The sequence below is a fragment of the Mchenga conophoros genome, linkage group LG11 (genome assembly GCF_057382185.1).
Source record: "Mchenga conophoros isolate Kocher_MC1m ecotype Shallow Benthic linkage group LG11, M_conophoros_male_GT1.1, whole genome shotgun sequence".
NCBI classification, from domain to species: Eukaryota; Metazoa; Chordata; class Actinopteri; order Cichliformes; family Cichlidae; genus Mchenga; species Mchenga conophoros.
Genome location: NC_140536.1, coordinates 25,596,420 through 25,616,199, shown reverse-complemented (window position 1 = coordinate 25,616,199; position 19,780 = coordinate 25,596,420). Strand labels below are relative to the sequence as shown.

The window sequence follows — 19,780 nt, the reverse complement described above, 5'->3', positions numbered from 1 at the left end:
CACTGATTTTCCAACTGCTGATGATTTTAATTACTTTTATATATGATTGAACTTACTTAATATGGCTGATGTAAAATTGCAATTGATTTGCAAAATAATAAGAAACTAAAGGTTTAAAATAAATGATATGAACTACAAAGTAAACTATTTGGATCCAAAATATAGTAGAGTAAAAGCAGAAAGTAGCATAACATAGAAATAGTTAAGTACAATTACAATAAACCTTTAGTAAAGTACTTGAGCAAATGTAGTCATTTCCATTCTGCCTGGATCTGTCCATGCTGTTATCCAGTGGTGTTGGGCATTATAAGATTAACAGCACTCTAGTCAAGTGACATTGGAGGGGAGCTTTATTGCTATTATAGCGGCATGATAAGACACTGAAAAGAAGCAATGTAAAAGTGGAATGCAGAGCGTGGATGTAAACGCTGAAGTGGGTTATGGGACAGGCTACCCCCAGGAGGCTTTTGTGACAGCCATGGTGGAGAAATGGAACGCTCACTTGATCAATGAGCTGCTAAGCTACCAGCTGTTAGCTATTGGAATGTTAGCCAAGCTTTCTGGTGAAATTCACAGTTAACAGTTTAACATATTTTTGCGGTGTTGTGGCAAGCATGTTGGTACAATAAGAATTGAGAAATAGCTTATCTGGGTGTTGAATGGAATGCTAATTAGCCATGTGGAGCTGTGGCGTTTAATACCTGATTAAAGCATTGCTAATCTAGTGACAGCTTAAATGTTTAAAGATGCTTCAGGTGAGGAGGTATGAAACAAACCGTGAATTTAAAAAACTGTTACATCCCTAATATACTTACATTTATTCCCTCTTCAAAGCAAGATTTAATTAATTATGTCCTGATATTTATTTGGGAGAATACATTTGATTCTTTAGCCTTTTAAGTGACTAGTTTTGTATTTGTTCTCTCTTTGTCTTAGGGCATGTACAGCTGCTGTAGCTTTGAGGATGAAACAGCAACAGGTGGAGCTAAAAGTCTGCCAACGCATCACCACACAGCAATGGTTACAGTTCCGTCACAGTCACATGTTGTCTCAACGTCTTTGACCAACCCAGCAATTGCAATGGCGCAACAGCAGCAACAACCGCAACCGCAGCAACCGCAGCCCGTGTACAAAACACCTCTACCGGGCTCTCCTCCCACCGTGGTGCATTCTGGGACAGCACTGGGTCCAGCTAACACACCGATAGCTGGTGCGCCCCTACCTTGCTCCACCTTCCTGCCACGACCAGACCGCAGACTGGCTGTGGTGGATCGTTGGAGGCTGCCCAAATCTGCTACAGCCACCAACCCAATGGCTGTAAGGGGGGGTATCAGTGACATGGGACCCTTTGCTCAGAAAGTCCCACCAAACTGGGCTTCCACTGCTGGAGGGGCTGGGGGACTTGATGGTTATAAGCGTTACTATGGTCCCATTGACCCTGAGGGACTGGGGCCCTGCATGGAGCAGCAGGCAGGGTCCCAGACCCCCAAGACTATGCCCAGGGGCCACCCTCAGCCCCCTCCAGCCAGTGTGGCCTTCTACTCAGAGAAGGGCATCGACCATGGGGTGGGGAAGAAGGTGGTAGGAGGTGGCAGCGGGGGTCAGGGGAAAGGGGCTGTTAAACCTCTGGGCACTCCCAGACTGCCTCCTAAGAGTCAGGCACCTCTACCTCCTACACCCCCGCTGCCACACCCCTCCCCCCCTCTCCCCTCATCCTTCTTGAGGAAACGAAGGCCTAAGAAGCCCAAAGAGTCCGGGGGGCCACTATATGAGAACATTCTGCCCCTAGGGCGGAGGGGAGGAGCACGAGATGGTGTGAGGGAGGGAGTAGGGAGGAGGGCACGCCCCCTCTCTCCCCCACTCTCACTTCCTGTACCGGTACCCCTCAGCCCCTCCTATACCCCTCCTTCTCCCTCTGCATCCTTGCACTATACATCCTCGTCCTCTTCGTCAACCACATCATCCACATCCACGTCGTCATCTGCCTCATCTTCTCGCTCCACCTCTCCTACTTACTCTTACAGCTCCTCCAGGAGCACACGGGACAGAACTGGAGGAATAGATGGAGAGGATGATGATGACGATGAGGAGCTGACAGAAGAGTCAAGCCTCCTCCTTGGGAGGGGAAGAGAGAGGGAGCGCTCAATCATCCGGCCTCGTTCTCTCAGTCACGGCCGCCTGCCACCACCCATACCCCCCAGGAAACCACGCACGTCCTGGGGTGACAGAGAAAGGGAACGAGGGAGAGAAAGAGGTGGGAGCCAACTGTCTCAGCTCCAAGAGTGGTGGGCAAGCTGGAGTGAGAGAGAGAGGAGTGGAGCAGGTGGAGATGCTGAGCGGCAAAAAAGGGAAAAGAAGAGAAGAAAAGAGAAGGAAAAGGAGAAGAAGAAAAAGAAAAAGAACAAAAAGAGGAAAAAGCGAGAAGAAAGGGAAAGAGAGCGAGAGAGAGAAAGGAAGCGTAGAAAAGTAAAAAAGAGGAAGAAGAAGGCCCTTAAAACAAAGAAAAGGAAGAAATCAACAGGGGGAAAGCGGTCTGAGACAGAGGAGGGTGATATAGAGCCAGACAGGGAAGGAGAGGCAGAGGGAGAGAGGGAAGGAGGAATACAAGACTACTCTTCATTTTCTGCGCAGTATCGGAGCACATTTGGGGAAAAGGGGCGCGATTCATGGGAAGGAGATAGGGAGAGATGTAGAAGAGAAGGAGGAGATGAGGGCAATGGCAGGGAAGAGGAGGACAGTGGAAGAAGCAGGGATAGGCGCCCTAAATCCTCACACTCTCATTCAAGGCATCGTACACCCAGTAAGCGCTATCCTAACCTGAACAAGCTCCCTGCGTCCGTCAAATTTTGGGTAAATGGAAGAGGAGGTGACTCTAATGCTCCTCCAATATCCCTCCATCCGCTTCTTCCGTCCTCTAAGCGGCGAAGAAGTGGGGGGATGGATAGAGATGATAGCGGCAGGCTTGGAGAACGGCGTCCTTTGTTAATGCGTTATGAAAAAGAGAAAGCACACACAAGAGAAGGGCTATCCTTCCATGAGTGGGACTCTGAAGATGACGATGATGATGATGAGGAGGAGGAGGAAGAGGAGGAGAGGGATGGAGTGAGGGAACGGGTGGAGGGCAGGGGAAGGAGGGCAGGTAGGGGGGCCGTCTCTGAGTCAGAGAGGGCCAGGGCCAGGGCAGAGGACAGTTACTCAGATGAGGGCTCGTCGGGGGAGTTTGGCCGTTTTGAAAGATACTGGGAGGGAGGTTCAGGGGGAAGTGTCACTGGGATAGGGGGCATAGGAGGAGGAGGCTGGTTCTTTGGTACCTACCCCTCCAGAGAGAAAGGGGGCAGTGTCAACAGTCGAGATGATTCATTACTAGGAACTAGAGCAGAAGGCTGGATTGGAGCTGATTTCTGGGGATCGGGACCAGGTGTTGGTTGGGGTTCTGGGGGAGGGAGTGGGGGTTTGGGTTCGCAGTGGCCACCACCTCCAGCAGCCTTCCCTCCACCTCGACGATACTGGTCTATGGACAAAATTCCTGTGAAGGGTGAGAAAAAGTGGAAGAGTGGAGGAGGGAAGAACAAGGGACGATCTAGGGAAAGGGAGGAAGAAGCGCCACGGGCGACCATGTGTTCCTGTAGCCTTTACCCCCAACCCCATCCTTATCCACATCCCCACAGCCGCTCACACACCTCCCATTCCAAGAGAGGATCCACAGCACTTTCCCATAGCCAGGAAGAGCTTCTCCCCCACTGCCACAGCTTCAGCGGTGTCTCTCGTCCTAAGCCGCTGCCCCCCAAACCCGATTCCAGCCAGGCCAAATCAGGCAGCCAATCTAACCTCAGCCTTAGCACACAGCCCACAGACCATCCGCCTCAGCCCTCACCGTCACCACCACAGCAGCCGTCCATGTCTCCCACGTCCCTCCCGATGCCCATCCCACCTCCACCCTCCTCATCCTCTGTCTCGCCACCAGCAGGGGTAGGGATGGAAGGCCAGGCCCAGGCTCCGGCTTCAGCCAGTGCCAAACTCCAATATCAGAGACTGCGCTCTGTGCCACAGCCACGGAGGTTCTACTCTCCCCACCTGCCACTCAAAGCCAAGAGCCTGTGCTCACGTCGAGGGTCGGCCCACTTCTCTAGCCTGGAGAGCGAGGTATGACAGGGGGAGAGGAGAGAGGGAGACGTGAGAGCGAGCACCACTGCTGTTGAGAACCGTGGTGCCATGGCAGCTGGAGCCAGGGATGACGTCGGAGATATGGCTGCCCAGGTGACCACAGGCAATCAATTAGCAACTACCACTGCTGGAGCTGATACGGACAGTAGCTCTATTGTTAACACGAGCCAGTGTGAGAGCAACACTGCTGCCACCCGCTCCATTGTACACGTTCTAGTGAGGGCGACAGTGAGACGCCATACCAGGGTGAGCTATGTGCGCCTGGATGGTTCCCACGATGATGATGAGAGTGAAGGCGAGGCTGCATCTCCGGGGACAGCAGCCCCAGAACTTCTTCTCTGCTCAGAAATGAGCTTTGTGATGTCATCTTCGGTTCTCCTCCCCTCCCCGAGTCACAACTGTGGATAACAGTAGTCTCCAACCTGTGAGTAATGATGTCATGTTTGTACACACACACACACACACGCACGAACACACACACATACACAGATAAAATGCTCAAAACGTCTCCCTCCCTCTGGCTTTGAGAACACACCTCGGTGGGATGAGGAAAGACCCACCTTCTCCAAAAAGATGCCAGAATAGTTGTTGTGTCTGGCTTCCTCTCCTGTCTGGCTTTTGGCTTTTGAACTGGACTGGAGGACTGCTTGTCATGTGTTGGAGAGACCACTCCTTCCTCTTCCCTTTTGTAAATCAGATGATATGAAAAGCAATGCAGTCACCTCTCTCATGCACTGTCTGCCTGATCACCTTTCACTGGGCAGTGAGGACAGTGCTACTTATTTGCCCTTTGACCTCATGACACCATCAGACCCATCTAGCTCTACCCCAGGACCATCTACGTGATGTCATGTTTTACTAGAAACCCTTTTAACCAATCAGAGAGAAAAGGAACAACTTCTCCTCTTCCCTGTTGGAGCTTGTAATGCTTGAACACAGTTGAGTATCAGCATATTTGAATAACAAACTGGAGATCAAAAAGAGAAATAACAATAAGAACAAAAAAGACATGTAGCAGATTTTCTTTCATGTCTGTCTTTTCTTTTCTTATTCAGACTTTTCTCCCCATGCCCTCTTTTTTATTCTATCAATATCTGATTGTGTTAGTGTTTTAATAAAGAGGAGGCTGGATGTGGCTAGTGTTGGAAGTGGGAATGATTCAACAGCTGTGCCAAATTTAAGTGAAGAGCTTTTAAGTAAAATTGGTTTGCAAGTTATCCGTCTTCACAGATGAAATCCCATTTTTTATTTCCACATGCAAACTGCGCATAATTCACCCTCATGGAAGTGGATCAAGAGGATGATTGGTGCAATATCTGTAATTGGCACTAGATGGCTGCATAATATTCAAATAAGCTTATGAGACAATTGTGCAGGAGGCAGGAGTTGGAAGCAGGAGTTGTAAGTACATGATACGGAGGAAGGGTTGTTTAGCTATAAACTTTATTACTTTTATGAAAGTGGCCAGTCAGGATTTATTCTGAGGAGCCGAGGAGAGTTAAAAAAAAAAGTGCAGTGCATTGGAAAAAGCTCTCTTAGGATGTGATTTTATGTTGCTACTCTATTGTACCTTGGCAGAGTTTGTAGGTGATGGATTATAAGAAGCACAATTCCTCATTATATATTTTTTTCAAACACGTGTGCCACACTTGTGCATGCACAATCTCCAGGTACCATATTTTGTTGGTGTAACTATTCACTTAATGTTGAAGTCATGTTGCTATAACGGAGAATAAAATCCACTGTAACCAGTGTTTAAGTACCACGACACTTGTGCTGAGGAAACTGCCCGCTGTGGCTGTTTCCTTTTGGCAAATAAGACTGAACGATATATATACTGTGAACGTTTTGAGGTGCACCTACACTAGCTGACACTTCACTGAATGCAGTCAGTGATAACTCGCGTTATCAAGATTATCAGATGACTGTTTGACTCTGAGCAATATTCCCACCTCCAATGTGACATGGATGCAATAGCACATCTTTTTGCATCGGACACATTCAAGTTCAATCAGAGGTGTTCCATTCGTTCAATTATTTTCTTATCGGTAGGACAAATTTCATCTAACCTGGTCAGATACGATTGTGATCAGGTCTGTACGTCCAAAGCACCAGGCTGTAGCTGACCAGTATGACTATTTAAAAAATGTGTTTCAGAGAGGGTAGTGTTGTGTAGCATTGCACCTTCTGTGAGCTGTGCAAAAAGCCATCTACTGTGTAAACTGTGCCAATAATGCAGTGCATAGACTCTGTATTTTCATAATCCACCTCATCTCTCACGCTAAGACCAGCCACAGCCCAGCTCTTCTTCTGTCGTAGTTGAATGTAGCTTTGACATGATGTAGCAAAAGAACACCTACTTTTAGACTTTGTAGCTTTTCGTTTTGTTTTTCTTTTTTTGGATGCTGTTGATAAGGGTTAGAAGGAGGGAGGGGGTTGACCTGCTATGTCATGGGCTGTGCGTTGTGTTTGTGCATGTCGTCACAGATCGAAGGGTTAGTCGACCTTCTTGTATCCCCCTTTTTAACTCCTTTGCCTTGCAGTGAGGCCAGACTGTACCTTTTATCTGCACATGGATTGCTTTTTTTCTAAGTCTGCGTGGGGCAATTTTTAAAAACAATCTGTCGCTGTTTTTAGAGAAATGCTTTTGCCGTTTCCCATTCTTTGGAAAGCCCCGGAATCATTGCATGTTTAGCTGAATGAAACCTCAAAGATTTGTGGTGGGAGGGTTGTGTAGTTCAGTTTTAGCTAATGCTTAGGACCCAGGACAGCCACCTTTCAGTGAGATAGCAAGCTCGCTCTACTCTGCACCCCAACAGTGGAAAACACGTCAACAGTGCGACTGCTTCCTGCACACTAGAACAAGGTTCTTTCCAACCAATCAACAGGGTTTAAACCTGGTATGTCATTGAGCATTATTGATTTCTATTGAGGCGCTAATACTTAAGTCTGTGACTGCATGAACAGAAGTGACTCTTAAAAACCCTCTGGCTTATTTTGTTTTACTTATTTTATTTTATGCTGAGAAAAAAAAGAATATATTAAAAATATACTATGTTTTTGAGAATGTACCATGTTATACTGTGATTTAACTGAGATATTTTATTGTATTCAATTATCATTTGAATTCTATCATTTATCTATAAAGAAATATATATGTACAAATAAATATATACATATATATACATACAGGTATATATATATATTAGTTAAGTTTGGTATATTTGGAGGAAGTGTTAGATGAAATAGTTTTAAATGTTTTAGCTTTGTAGCGATCCTAGACACTGAAATCATTTTTGAATTTTGATTCCTCCTATATGACTGTGAAGACATTAGTGCCTGTGACAAAAAAGACAAGTAAAAGTCGAAACTCTCTATTCATCTGTATCTACTATAGCTATCAGTCTGTCACTCCTCTACAGTACTACCTAACATGACTTTTTTGGCATTCGCTGCTTTTACACATCAGTATGTTTCTCCCACACAGTCTGCTGTCTCTTTGCTTTTTACTGCTCTCCTCTGCAGTTCCTTCTCCTGTTTTTTATTAACAAGCTATGAACACTCTCCACCTCTCCTCTTTTAAAGCCGCATCTCATGGTGATCACATCTCTTTGTTAATTAACCCATCCATTGACCTTTGTTTTTGTTTCCTTTGATCACTTTCTTGTTTTTTTTTTTTTGTTAAATCAGCTCATTACTCTGTCTCTCACTTAGCAAAAAACAGAGACCAGTAGATACTGTGTTCTTGCTCCTTTTGACTGATTGTTGATGATGATGATCAATTAATTGATTGATAAAAAATAATTAATGAACAATGTTGCTATTACTGATGTGACTGAAGTGTGTATCTGACGACCACACCACTGTAGTGAGTCTGGGCTGTACCACACCACCAGGGAGCAAATGGGGCCACAGTTGCTATGGTGTTGCCATGGCATTTTCATGGCGTTGCCATGGTGTCCTCTGCACCGCCACCACCTGGTGCCTGCTGGGTAATATAGCATAATGTCCTTCACTTTCCCCAAAGTAATGGTCATAGTTCCGCTGTGCTTCCCTCTGCATAGCTTAAGACCTTAAGATATAGGACTTGGAATATTTAAAAAGGGGCAGCATGGTGGTGACATGTCTGCTGTTAATGCTGATCTAGACTGGACTGGTTTGGCTCGAAATGGCTATGAGTGTCAATACTGAGTTGATCACCTAATCTTTAAATTATCTGTGTGTGCTGCTCAGCATGTTCTCCCTTCACCTTCATATCACTTATAGCCTGAAACCAGTCGGGATCCAGATGTGGCTCCACACTGCAAGCCTCGGTGCTCAGTTTGAATTTCTTGTTCACATCTGCCATTTCTTCTTCTTTTTTTTCTTCTTTTTTTGCTTGTTTAAATTAGTTTTTGACCCCTGTATGAATAACCTGCATGGTAGAAAGAACAAATCCAAGGGCATTACAAGCAGAATGTTGCTGTAAATATAGAGACCACTGAACACAGCGATTAGAGCATCGTTAATAGGCTGATGAGCAGTGGAAGCTAGCAAATTTGTGAGCAGATGTTAACAAGGGCTAGGATGAGAAGAAAGAGACTTCTCAGTTCTGACATTTTTGATGCAGCGCCACTTCTGTAAAAAGAAGTGTGTGGAAGTTAGAAAAATGCACCATGCCAAGAAGGGGCAGGTGCTAGGTTGAAAACAGGCATACAGCAAAGGAAAAAAATCAACAGCTTGCACACTGCAGGGCTCCAGTTTTACCTATTTATTGCACCACAAAGAATGCCACATTTCCAACCACTGCTTTTCATCAGAACTCTTCAGCAGTGGTGCTTAAATGTCACATTCTTTGTGATGCAATAAATAGGTAAAAATGGAGCCCTGCCGTGTTTCTTTTCTTGCAAGTGCAGTTGAAGCCAGCAATGGTGGGATTATGAGGTGAATAGCCTCAGTGAAACAGATTTGGTCAAAAAAAAATTAAGGATATTTTTTTTTGATAAACTATATAGCAGTGTACCTCCATCCCAACACAGTGAAGTAGAAAAGTGTGTCATTTCAAATTCACTGTTCAGACTGAGTAAAAGTAAAAATCAGATTTGTATCCAATTTAGCAAAACGCGGAGTGGTCAAAATTAGAATTGAAAAGATAGGACTGCATGCAAGTTGTGCAGACACACACGCACACACGCACACGCGAGCACACACACACACACACATACACAAATCCACACACAAATCAGATCTAAATCTGAGCAGAAAAACAACAAAGATCAGAACACCTTTGCCTGCAGTCTGAATGTAGCCTTTGTCTGCAATTTCATATTCCTGATTTAAAAGGTTTTTGTGTTATGGTGACATATATGCACGTGTATCATGTGCATAAATGATCAAAAGCATTATTTCGAAATTTTCCTGTTCCCGCTTCACTCAAGCAACAATCTTCATCTTCTCCTAACCCTCACTGCAAATGAATCATTGCCTCAAGTAGTCTGATGATGTCACACAGGTAGATGTCTGGCTTTGAAAACGCTCAACACACACTAACACACCCTGTAACTTATTTCTTAAAAGTGTCTTTTTTGCAAATTTAGCTACCCTGTGGAGGTTAAGTACATTCACAATGACTGTTCTGCTTGTTTTAAGCTGTCGGTCTCTTGAGTTTTCTGTATAGCCCTGCACTCTGCTTTGCTCTCTAATCCTTCAATTCTTGTGTTGAATAGCCAAGTTCAATTTGTTTTACTTGCTCTTCCTTTGATTTACCCCGCTGGCTTAATCTGCTTTGATTCATCAGATTTTCCGTTTGTTCAAAATGCATGCATTCAACAGTCCAGTCCAGCCTAGTACAGTGTGCTGTAGTGCCTGAGTTTGTAAGAGATCTTGGTGCAGCCTCAAGCTTATTCCCTCTGTCTATTGGCCCGTGACCTGGGAACTAATACGTGTGGCGCTCCAGAATTCAAACAGGGTCCTCATTGGCTGAATCGGCCATGAATTATATCACGGAAATACCGGAGTGTCACACGTTAACACTCGTCAGGTCTAGGGTCTGCATGTCGCTCTGTGAAAAGCTTATCCTACCACAGTGACAGGGCACATATACCCACAGCAGCCAGTGCGTGTGTGTGTGTGTGCATGTGTGTGTTTTCGACATTGTACAAGGCCCAGTTTTGCTCTAGTAACCTTGCCAACACTACAGGCCTACTTATGGGTTGCTAAGGCGGGTTGCTAGTTGGGTGATGTCGCTCCTAGCCCAGACTGGTCTGGTCTATGCCCTAATTTAAATGTGTTAGTTTATTTGACATTGTCTGTCTGGGGTGGGGCTGGAGGGTCAGTGCTGCACTTACTTCCTGAGAATTGCTTCATAAAATATGATTCTCTTTAATTAATGCCAGTGGTGCTGTGTTTCCTTCCAATTCTGTTGTCTCGAATGCGCTCATAAATAAGGGCCGCTGAGATTGTGTTTGTGGAGCGTGGCATGTCTGTGTGAGTGTGTTTTAGCTTGTGACAGTATTTTCCATACAAGCTATTACTCAGTCAGAACTCCTTCAAAGTAAATTTATGGAGAGCTCAAAGAGTAGTTTCTTTGGCATTCTATCAGGCTGTCCTGCCAGAGTGTGCGTGCGTGTGTTTGTATATGTGTGTGTGTGTATATGTGTGTGTGTGTGTGTGTGTGTGTGTGTGTGTGTGTGTGTGTGTGTGTGTGTGTGTGTGTGTGTGTGCATGCTCTGTAGCATATTTTTCCTCAGAGTTTTCTCAGCTCCTGTCAGACTTCTGCTTTGATCTGGCCAGAGTTGACCTAACATAATCCACTTCTTTTGCCCTCAAAAAGAGGAACACACCTAACACACTGCCTTAACCCACAACTTCAGGCTACAGAGTACAAATCAGAGCCGCCTGACCAGCTCAGGACCTGCTAAAACACACAAACAAATGTGTTTTCGATGATCAGAATAGAATTTCACACACAACAGACCTTTTCCCTAATGTAAATTTCTAGGATGTCAGCTGTAGACTCTTGTAGCATGTTTGTATTGGAAGACCACTGTTTAAACTGCATGGACTGAAGTCATTATCACGAATAGTGAATATAGAAAACACAAAGTTATATGAAACTGACTTTGAAATTGTCATCATCACCATTTCTTAAAAATCTCTTATCTAGTTGCCACTGCTGAAAATATATTAAAAGATATGGCACAGCCAAGCGAGAAAAAAACATCTAAATATTACCTGACACATGATATTCGATAAGAGCGTTGAGGGGGTCTTAAATATGTTTTGTTCAGCTCCCCGTGCGCCTGTGATCTCCTAATTAGCCGTGCTTTGTTAGTGTGATGGGCTAATGGCTAATTGCATTGTGAGGCCTCTGTGTGTACATGCAGTAATGACTTAACGCTCTAATAAGATTGAGTTACAGGCAGTTGGATCATTGTGTCCCCAAGCACTGATCTGAGGTCAGTGTTATGCTTTTCTCTCTAATGATGGGAGTGTGATGGGAGAGTAGATGGGGATAAACTGTTCCATGATCTCCCATGTGATACTTCTATCAATTGCATTGTGTCTCATCATTTATCTTAGAGTCGTGTGCAGTTGGATGCCAGCAGTGATGTAGTTTCCCACTGAGCGCTTTTGTGAATGTCAAATACGGGAATACAAATTTTATTTGATTAAGTATACATTATATTAAGTGCATGCTGCTCAACTCTGCTTTTCTCTGGAAGTTTTATAGTAAAAACAGTAGTGTGCAAAAGTCTTGAGCCACTCCTAATCTCTTTATATTTGCCTTCCAAGGAGCCAGATTTTCTTGTAATTTTTAAAAGTGCAAGGGTTCAAGTCTTTCTGGAGTTCTGTCAAAGTTTTTCTTTTGACATTGGCTGCTTTTTTTTTCTTCTTAATTTCAGTCCAGTCTTTCTGTCTGACCATTTTCATTGGAATGTTTTTTGGTTAAACCACGACACTGACCTATGAACAGTGTTGGGGAGTAACAGAATACATGCACCGGCGTTACGTATTTAAAATACAGAATATGAGTAACTGTATTCTGTTACAGTTACCGTTTAAAAAGGTGGTATTCAGAATACAGTTACTTTGTTGAAATAAATGGATTACACGGCGGTTTATTCCTGTTTCATATGTTAGGCTGTGCCCTCTCTATTTTTGGTAATTTCACGCCGTTGGAAACCCAAGTAAAACACGCACTAAGAGGCTCTAATGTCTGTGTCTCAATCTCGCGGCCCATGTCACCTCTACTTGCGGCCCGCATAATGATGTGACGAAATATTTGTAAAAATTATTATTCAAAAAATGATTTAATATGAAGGCAATAGGCAGAGTCTTACAGGCATAGCCCTAAAGAATGTAGCTTCATGGGCAGTGTAGCCCAGTTGTAAGTGAGCTATTAAGACTCGACTGTATACACTTTGTTCGTGTTTTTCTCCGAAACAGTAAATTTCGTTGGAGCAGCCTTTCAACGCCTCTCTCTGTCTCTCACTAGCAAAGTTGACCCAGACAGCAGAGCAAAGCTAGTTTTCGGCTACGAGCCCAACACCAACCCAACGTATTAGTCAGAGGTCCCTTTACTACAGTTCGGAGCCAGGGACCTGTTTTCTATACGAGATCACTGCAAAAATTGCAGCCTTACCTAATGTCCACCCTACTGTTACTCATTTTATATTAAGAATTAAAAATCTAGTTGGTATTGGTATCCGGTTGTTCAGTCTGACGTCACTAGCCGTGTCTGGACCTAAACTCCGCTGCAGGTCCATATATCAAACGATCACTATGGCATTACTGAGAGTTGAAAAACTGTCTAAAGTCTTTCATCTTTAATAAAATGATCAGCGTTCTGCTCTACCAGGTGTAACAATTGAATTTAACATCCAGGCATCCATGAAAACGGAATTTATGACATTTAACGGAGTTAGAAGTTAGCAGGGAGTTAGCTCGCTAATTTTCTATCTAAATACAATATAGCATGTCCTGACTGCTGGGTTTTGGAAACAAATTAAAACGTACAGCTCTGTTATCATTTCCAACATAAATGAAGACAGAAAACTAAACAGCAGTGACGTTTGTAGGGTTACTGAAGTTGGGCTAGCTGGTATTTAATGATGTGCTACGTGACCGCTAGCGACACAGCTATGTTAGCATAATATAAACAAGCTAACTTTTTTTCCACTCGATAAAAGTTAACGTGAGTATTCTCGGTGGTCAGGAACAAATGTAATCGCATGGCAGGATGCTGTAAAAGGACCAAACTTCAGCCAGGAGAACAACTGAGATAATCCATCCATAATACGAGGTTAGTCATTCATATACTGCTGCATGGGCTGGGCTGTAGTTACATCCTAAGATTTTAAAAACTGAGCTTAAATAAATGATTAGCGGTAATAAAAGCCGAGGGAGGTCAACAGTGATCACTGACTGTTTTAGGAGCTTTTTGAGATTAAATAAAAGAAAATACATAACATTAAACATGTTAACAACACAAAAGCCATATTAAACGCAGACTACTTTAGGCCCGGAAGTAGGATTCGTCACGTCATCACTTAACAATCGGATGGCAAGTATTCTTCAGTAATCACACAGCAATAGTACATTCATGTAGTTGTAAAAAAGTAAACCAAAATATTCAGAATACGTTACTGTCATTGAGTAACGTAAAGGAATACATTACAAAATACATTTGAGGGCATGTCTTCTGTAATCTGTAGTGGAATACATTTTAAAAGTTCCCAACACTGCGTATGAATTATTCAAGCCTGTAAAAGGCACCTAACTCAAGGATGTGTTGTGTCTACACATAAGAGACAACACCTAATTTGTTCCCATTTCTTTCGTTAAATCAATGAACACTGAAAAGATAGCAGAGTTAAACAGGCAGAAAAATAGTAATTTTGTATCAGCAAGGTGATTTCCAGAGAGAAAAAACTGAAAAAACTGAGGAAAATGTAAAAGGAAACTGAAAAGTAGAGTACAAAAGATGTGGCAGGCCTAAGACTATCTACAGTAGATGAACAGTGTCTGAACGTCATGTCTGCAAGAAAGGAAAATAATAAAGAAGTGGACTGAAAATGTGTGACAACAAGTCTTATGGAGCGATGAATCCAAATGAGAAATTTCTGGTTTCCTTATCGTCTGTATATAGGAGGTACAACTGTGAGTATCTACAGACATCTGTAAAACAGTGGTGTTGGAGATCTTGTCAAAATTGATGGGATGATGAACGCAGAAAAGTACCATCAGATTTTGATCCACCATGCAATACCATTTATAAAGCTTCTGATTGGCAGCGTCTTCATTTTTCAGTAGGACAGTGATCCTAAAGACACGGCCAATGCTTTACGAGCATAGCTGGATAGAAAAACACACAGTGGAACTATCAGTCATGGATTGGTCTCCCTAGAGCACCCCCCCCCCCCCCCCCCCCCACACACACACACACACACACACCCTTAAAATTATTGAAGCAGTGCGAAATCAATTTGACAGAGAACCAAACAAAAGGCAGCCAAGTTTCGAAGAACAGTTTTTAATTTTGTTTAAGAATCCTGGAGAACTATTCCTGAAGACTGCTTAAAGAAATTACAAGAAAGATGCCTAAGACAGTTCAGGCTGTGATGAAGAATAAAGGTAATAATTTGAAGTACTTGCTTTCAAGCTTGTTGGGCTCCATTTTTAAAAAGCATAATGTCTCCTTTCATTGCTTTGCAGATGACCTAAAGATATATTTGCCTATAAAACCAACAGCCATGTTTCTATTCAGACACTAGTAAACAGTCGCAGAGATGTACAATCCTGGTTGGAGATAAACTTCTTTAATCTGAACAAAAGAAAAACAGAAATTGTATTTGGGTAACCCGACCTCTTAGATGGATATGACAGCGCCATCGGTCTTTTAGCTTTTTTGCAAAGAAACTTGGTGTGAGTTGACAGTGCTTTAAAATTTGATGTTAAGACAAGTTTCTTTCAACTAAGGCTTCTCAGTAAGGTGAAGGTCTGCCTCCTGCCACATGACTTTGAGAGATCACACTATAATTTACTTTTTGTCTAAACTATTGTAACACTTTATATGTTGGCTCTGATATGTCCTTACTTTGTCGCCTGCAAGCTGTTCAAAATACAACAGCTGGCCTTTCGACTGGAAAGACATGGTGTGATCACATCACACGTATACTGGGCTCCTTACACTGGCTTCCAGTCCATTCCAGTTTTATTACTTGTTTTTAAGAGTCTTAATGGTTTGGAGCCACCTTACTTAACAGAACTTTTGAAATCCTACCAGAGTACCAGAGTACCAAGGTTAAACTAGCTGCTCCCAGTCTCTCAGTCATTTTAAAACTCTTTTAAAAACGTATTTGTTGCTTTCAGGTCTAGTTGAGCATAATACCCTGGCTTTGATTATCCAATCAGTCTTATTTACTTGTTTTATTTGTTTTTTTAGTTTATTTTTAATTTAGTAACTGTTTTCTATGGTGTACGTTTTGTATATTTTGCACTTTGGTCAACGAAGGTTGTTTAAAACATGCTATATAAATAAAGTTTCTTTGACTTGACTTATAAACTCTGTTTTTGCCTTATATACTGCTTATGTTTCAATAGATAATCGGACCTATTTCACGTTTTCCTCGCAAAATATAAAGAAATGAGAAGTGGCTCAAGAATTTTGCGCAGTACTGTAGTTTGGGTTAATCTGCTGAAGAATAACTAAACCCAACCCAACACCCAATTTTCCCATCTTCTCCTCCACACACCACCACCCTAGCGCACCCAACCTCAGGTATTCAAACACATACAGTATGATGACACACACATTGATGAAGGGTGTGCGGGAATTGAAGGAGTGTTCTGCGTCCCTGCTGAGGTGCAGCAGATTGATCCTGTACTGATCTGCCACCGGCTCCCTGGGGATTTGTAACGCATGTCTGCAGCGCAGGGCTTAACACTCGCTCGCTCTCTTTCTGTCTTTGTCGCTATCATTCTGCCTCTGTCTAGCGTTGTGTCTTGCTAAGCAGTGCAGTGGCTCCATGCTCCTACACCTCTCCAATCTCCATCTTTCTCACTATTCTGCCAGTAACAGGTTTCCTTCATCTTGTGTTTTGATCTTCTTTTGATTCTGTTTCCTCCGACTGACTCCGTCATTTCATTTATATTCTGCTTTCTCTAGTTTATCCCTTCCTTAAAATATTTCTAACCAGTGTGTTCCTGCACTATTTGATTGAATTCCTACATTGTTTCTTCTAATCTTTTATTGTCTGTTGCACATGCCATATGCATTTTTGTATAATTATACATATTGATATGTATACATTATTATATAATTTCTTATCTTCTTTCTGTCTTTATATCTATATCCATGCGTATCTCACACACTTCACTCAGACACGCAGTACAGCATATGTGGAAAGTGCTCTGTTTCTTTTTTATCATGTATGCTCCGCCACAGGGTTCTACAACTCATCAGCTTGATCTCTGAAGTTAAAAAAACATCCAAGCATCCTTTCATCTTGCTCTTTTTTTCCCCAGCTACACAGCCAATTTCTCGCTTCTTCCACACGAGCCACACCGAGCTACATCCGGGGACAAATGGGCTAACTGACCCACAGCTAAAACCAATGTTTGTTTATGTGTGTGACAGAGAGTAAGAGAGAGACAACATGTGCACAAATGTGTGTTTGTATGTTTGCACTTCCTTTATTTTGGCCATCCCAAGCAGTGTTTGTTGCAATCTGTGGCTATTTGATTAGTTTTAATGGTAATGAGAACAGAGGGTGTTTACACAATAATGCACATGCAATTTTTTATGCAAATTTTCTCATTTATTCGCATCTCTGCGGATAGTCCGTCTCAAACCATTAGAGTAAACCACAGCAACGTGTATTTTCTGTTGTTCTGCATTGTGCTCATGCTGACACAGATTACCCAAGATGATGTTTTTTGTTTGTTTTTTTTTCTCAATGAAGTGCTTGTTCTAAGAATAGTCCAAAAAAACGGCCATCACAATGGCAGATTGCTGGAGGTGATGTGTTAAAAGCCTCTTTTTAGTTCAGCCTACTATCCCGAAGTTATAGATATTATATTTACATAAAGATAAAACAGAGGAGAGCAGGGTAGTACATTTGAGTAGCCTTAAGAGAATATGAGGCTTTAAAAAAAACACTGAATGAATCATCTTGTTTAAAAAAAGTAATTTTCTATGAATGAACTGAACAATTAATAGAATAATCATTTCAGCTCTAATCTGAGCGCCGGCGCTGTTCACCCTATTTAAATTGTATTTTCTTGATTCGTCTCTAAAGTCAGTGTTTCAGTGCTGACAGTCCTTAAGAGGGAGCATTCACATCAACAGCAATGCAAGTTTGCTGTCTTGTGCAGCTAGTATGTGTGCAACAACATTAACACCGCATCTAGGACACAATAATTATTCGTATTACATCCTTATTTGCCACTGCTTGTGTGTGTGTGTGTGTGTGTGTGTGCGTGTGCGTGCGTGCGTGCGTGCGTGCGTGCGTGCGTGCGTGCGTGCGTGCCGCCTGCCCAAAGGGAATTCATCCTAGAAAACTGGGATGAAGATTAAGATATCCTCAGACTTTACCTTGTTCTCCACATGCCTCATTATCCAATCGCCCCTCTTACCCTGAAACCCCTGCCCTCCTGCTTTCATCCTTCCCCTTGAGCGCATTTTGTTCACAACCTTCTTTTCCTCCTTGTAGCAGTAAGGAAGGTTTTGCAGCCCAAAAGCTGAGGCTTTGAGTTCTTGTTAGTTTTTTTTTCTTTTGCACATACCCAGTGGAGACAAGGTCTGCCAATGGTGAATGTTTTATATATCAAAATTAAAAAATGGTCAAGGTAGAAAGAAGTTTAAAGTTCACAAAGTCCTTATTTTAAAGTAATGGTATAATACATAACTACAGGTATATGAAAGAAGTTCATCATACAGATGTCTGTACCGCTCAGTATTCCCAACAAAACAGCTACAAGAAAAGTGAACTTACATTTACGCGAATGCTCATGTTCCTCTGTTGCTGTTGGATGTGTAAATAAAAAACTATTAGTTAACACAATCAGACATCAGGGTCAAGCTCACTGCCTGAGTGTTTCTAAAAGTTTCTAAAACATTTGTAAATCATATGCATTTATACAATCATTCAAGTTAAGCAAGAGCCATTACATATGGTTTCCCTCTGCATATGGTAATGCACAGTTACACATCAGTGGAAAGCATTATGCTGAAGCAGCATGCTAGAATGTGCTAAAACAAAATAGGAAAGCAGTTTGTTGCGCTACAGGCATACAAAGGAAAAACAGTGGTTGGTTGGAGATTAAAAAATCTAGTTACCTTTAAAAATGGCTTCTGCAAAGATGTGGACCAGGTCGGCCACCACTCACGTCTTCAGAAGTGATTTTAGTGCATCAGGACAGATTAAATGGCAATGAGATTATTAACTATTTTATAAACTATGATTATAAATTAGATGGCAATTTTTTTGCAAAGCAGTGGTTGCAGTCAGTTTTGTAAATATTTAGAGACAGGTTGGATCCCATCAGGCAGCCTCTGCACACACCTTGCAATTGAGAATAATCACCCAGAAGTTAAGGGTCTTGCACGTTCAGTCTCCGGGCAACTGCTGCAAATACTTGCAAACAGTCACTGAATGTCAAAAGATTCTGTGCAATCATCAGGCAACCACATTTTTCTCAGTCATAAGGAGGTCCTGTCCCATTTTTACTCTAGTGGGCCCGAGACATTAGTGTTGTATTTAAATCGATGGATAGATTCTTTGTATCTGAGAAATGAAGCCAGTGTGCAAAAGCCAACCTTGCATTCTTTTTAGCTTCCTAGCTGAGGACTTGTAGGTGGTCTGGATACTCCTTTGAGCATCATTTTTTGTATATGCAGTTGTAGTAGTCTGAGAGTCAGTAGGACGTACTCAGCATTTGAAATTGGTCCAGTGAGAACAGGAACAGTGCTCTGGTGGTGTCGCCTCAGTGTAACCGTGGTGACCAAGGAGCTGTCAGACAAGACTCAAACTTCTGGTTTAAGGCTGTGCAGTTGTGCCATCCACCACCCCCTTCTAACGTGGGCATAGACTGTAGGTTTTCTTTCTTCCTCACATGTAAAAAGGAAACTACAGGGAAAATGACACTAAGTGGAAATATGACTAGAAGCATTCCCTGACCACACATCAGCTTGTGATAAGATGGAAGAGAGCATGTGTTAGCAGATGGCAACTCCTGTGATTTCTAAAAAGTCTAATTGTATAGAAGTCTACGGCTCACTTGATTTAATAGGTCAGTAAACACGTTCCTATTACAGTTATGGTTTCAGATGCTAGTTTAAAGTCTTTTTTAATACACCATGAGGTTCATTTTCTAAGTTATGGCCGTATTTAGAGGAAAATAAAAAAGAAGGATTTGCTTTAGGGCAAGGCATACTTTATGAGTGTGCAGTCTTCTCAGCTCCTTGGTCATATCCACCCCACACTTGCTTATTTGGTTTCAAAACACCAAGATGGTGAACGCCTGAAATTCAATATTTCAAAATGGGATCCCACAGCTTGAGTCCATCTTTAATCAAGCTATGACAGAGACAGACTTCCTGGAACTACACCGGTTCAGCAGAGTTGTAATGAAA

At 42.7% G+C, this 19,780-nt stretch overlaps 1 protein-coding gene across 2 annotated transcripts in view; it reads left to right on the top strand.

Moving 5' to 3' along the window:
- grin2db (glutamate receptor, ionotropic, N-methyl D-aspartate 2D, b) overlaps nt 1-10,532 on the top strand; it is a 65,964-nt gene extending 55,432 nt beyond the window's left edge. For both annotated transcript variants that reach the window (XM_085291874.1, XM_085291873.1), the window contains exon 16: nt 937-10,532. In XM_085291874.1, the coding sequence (XP_085148000.1) occupies nt 937-4,149 (3,213 nt within the window). In that variant the 3' untranslated portion in view covers nt 4,150-10,532. The remainder of the gene's footprint in view (nt 1-936) is intronic.
- The last annotated feature ends 9,248 nt before the right edge of the window (nt 10,533-19,780 follow it).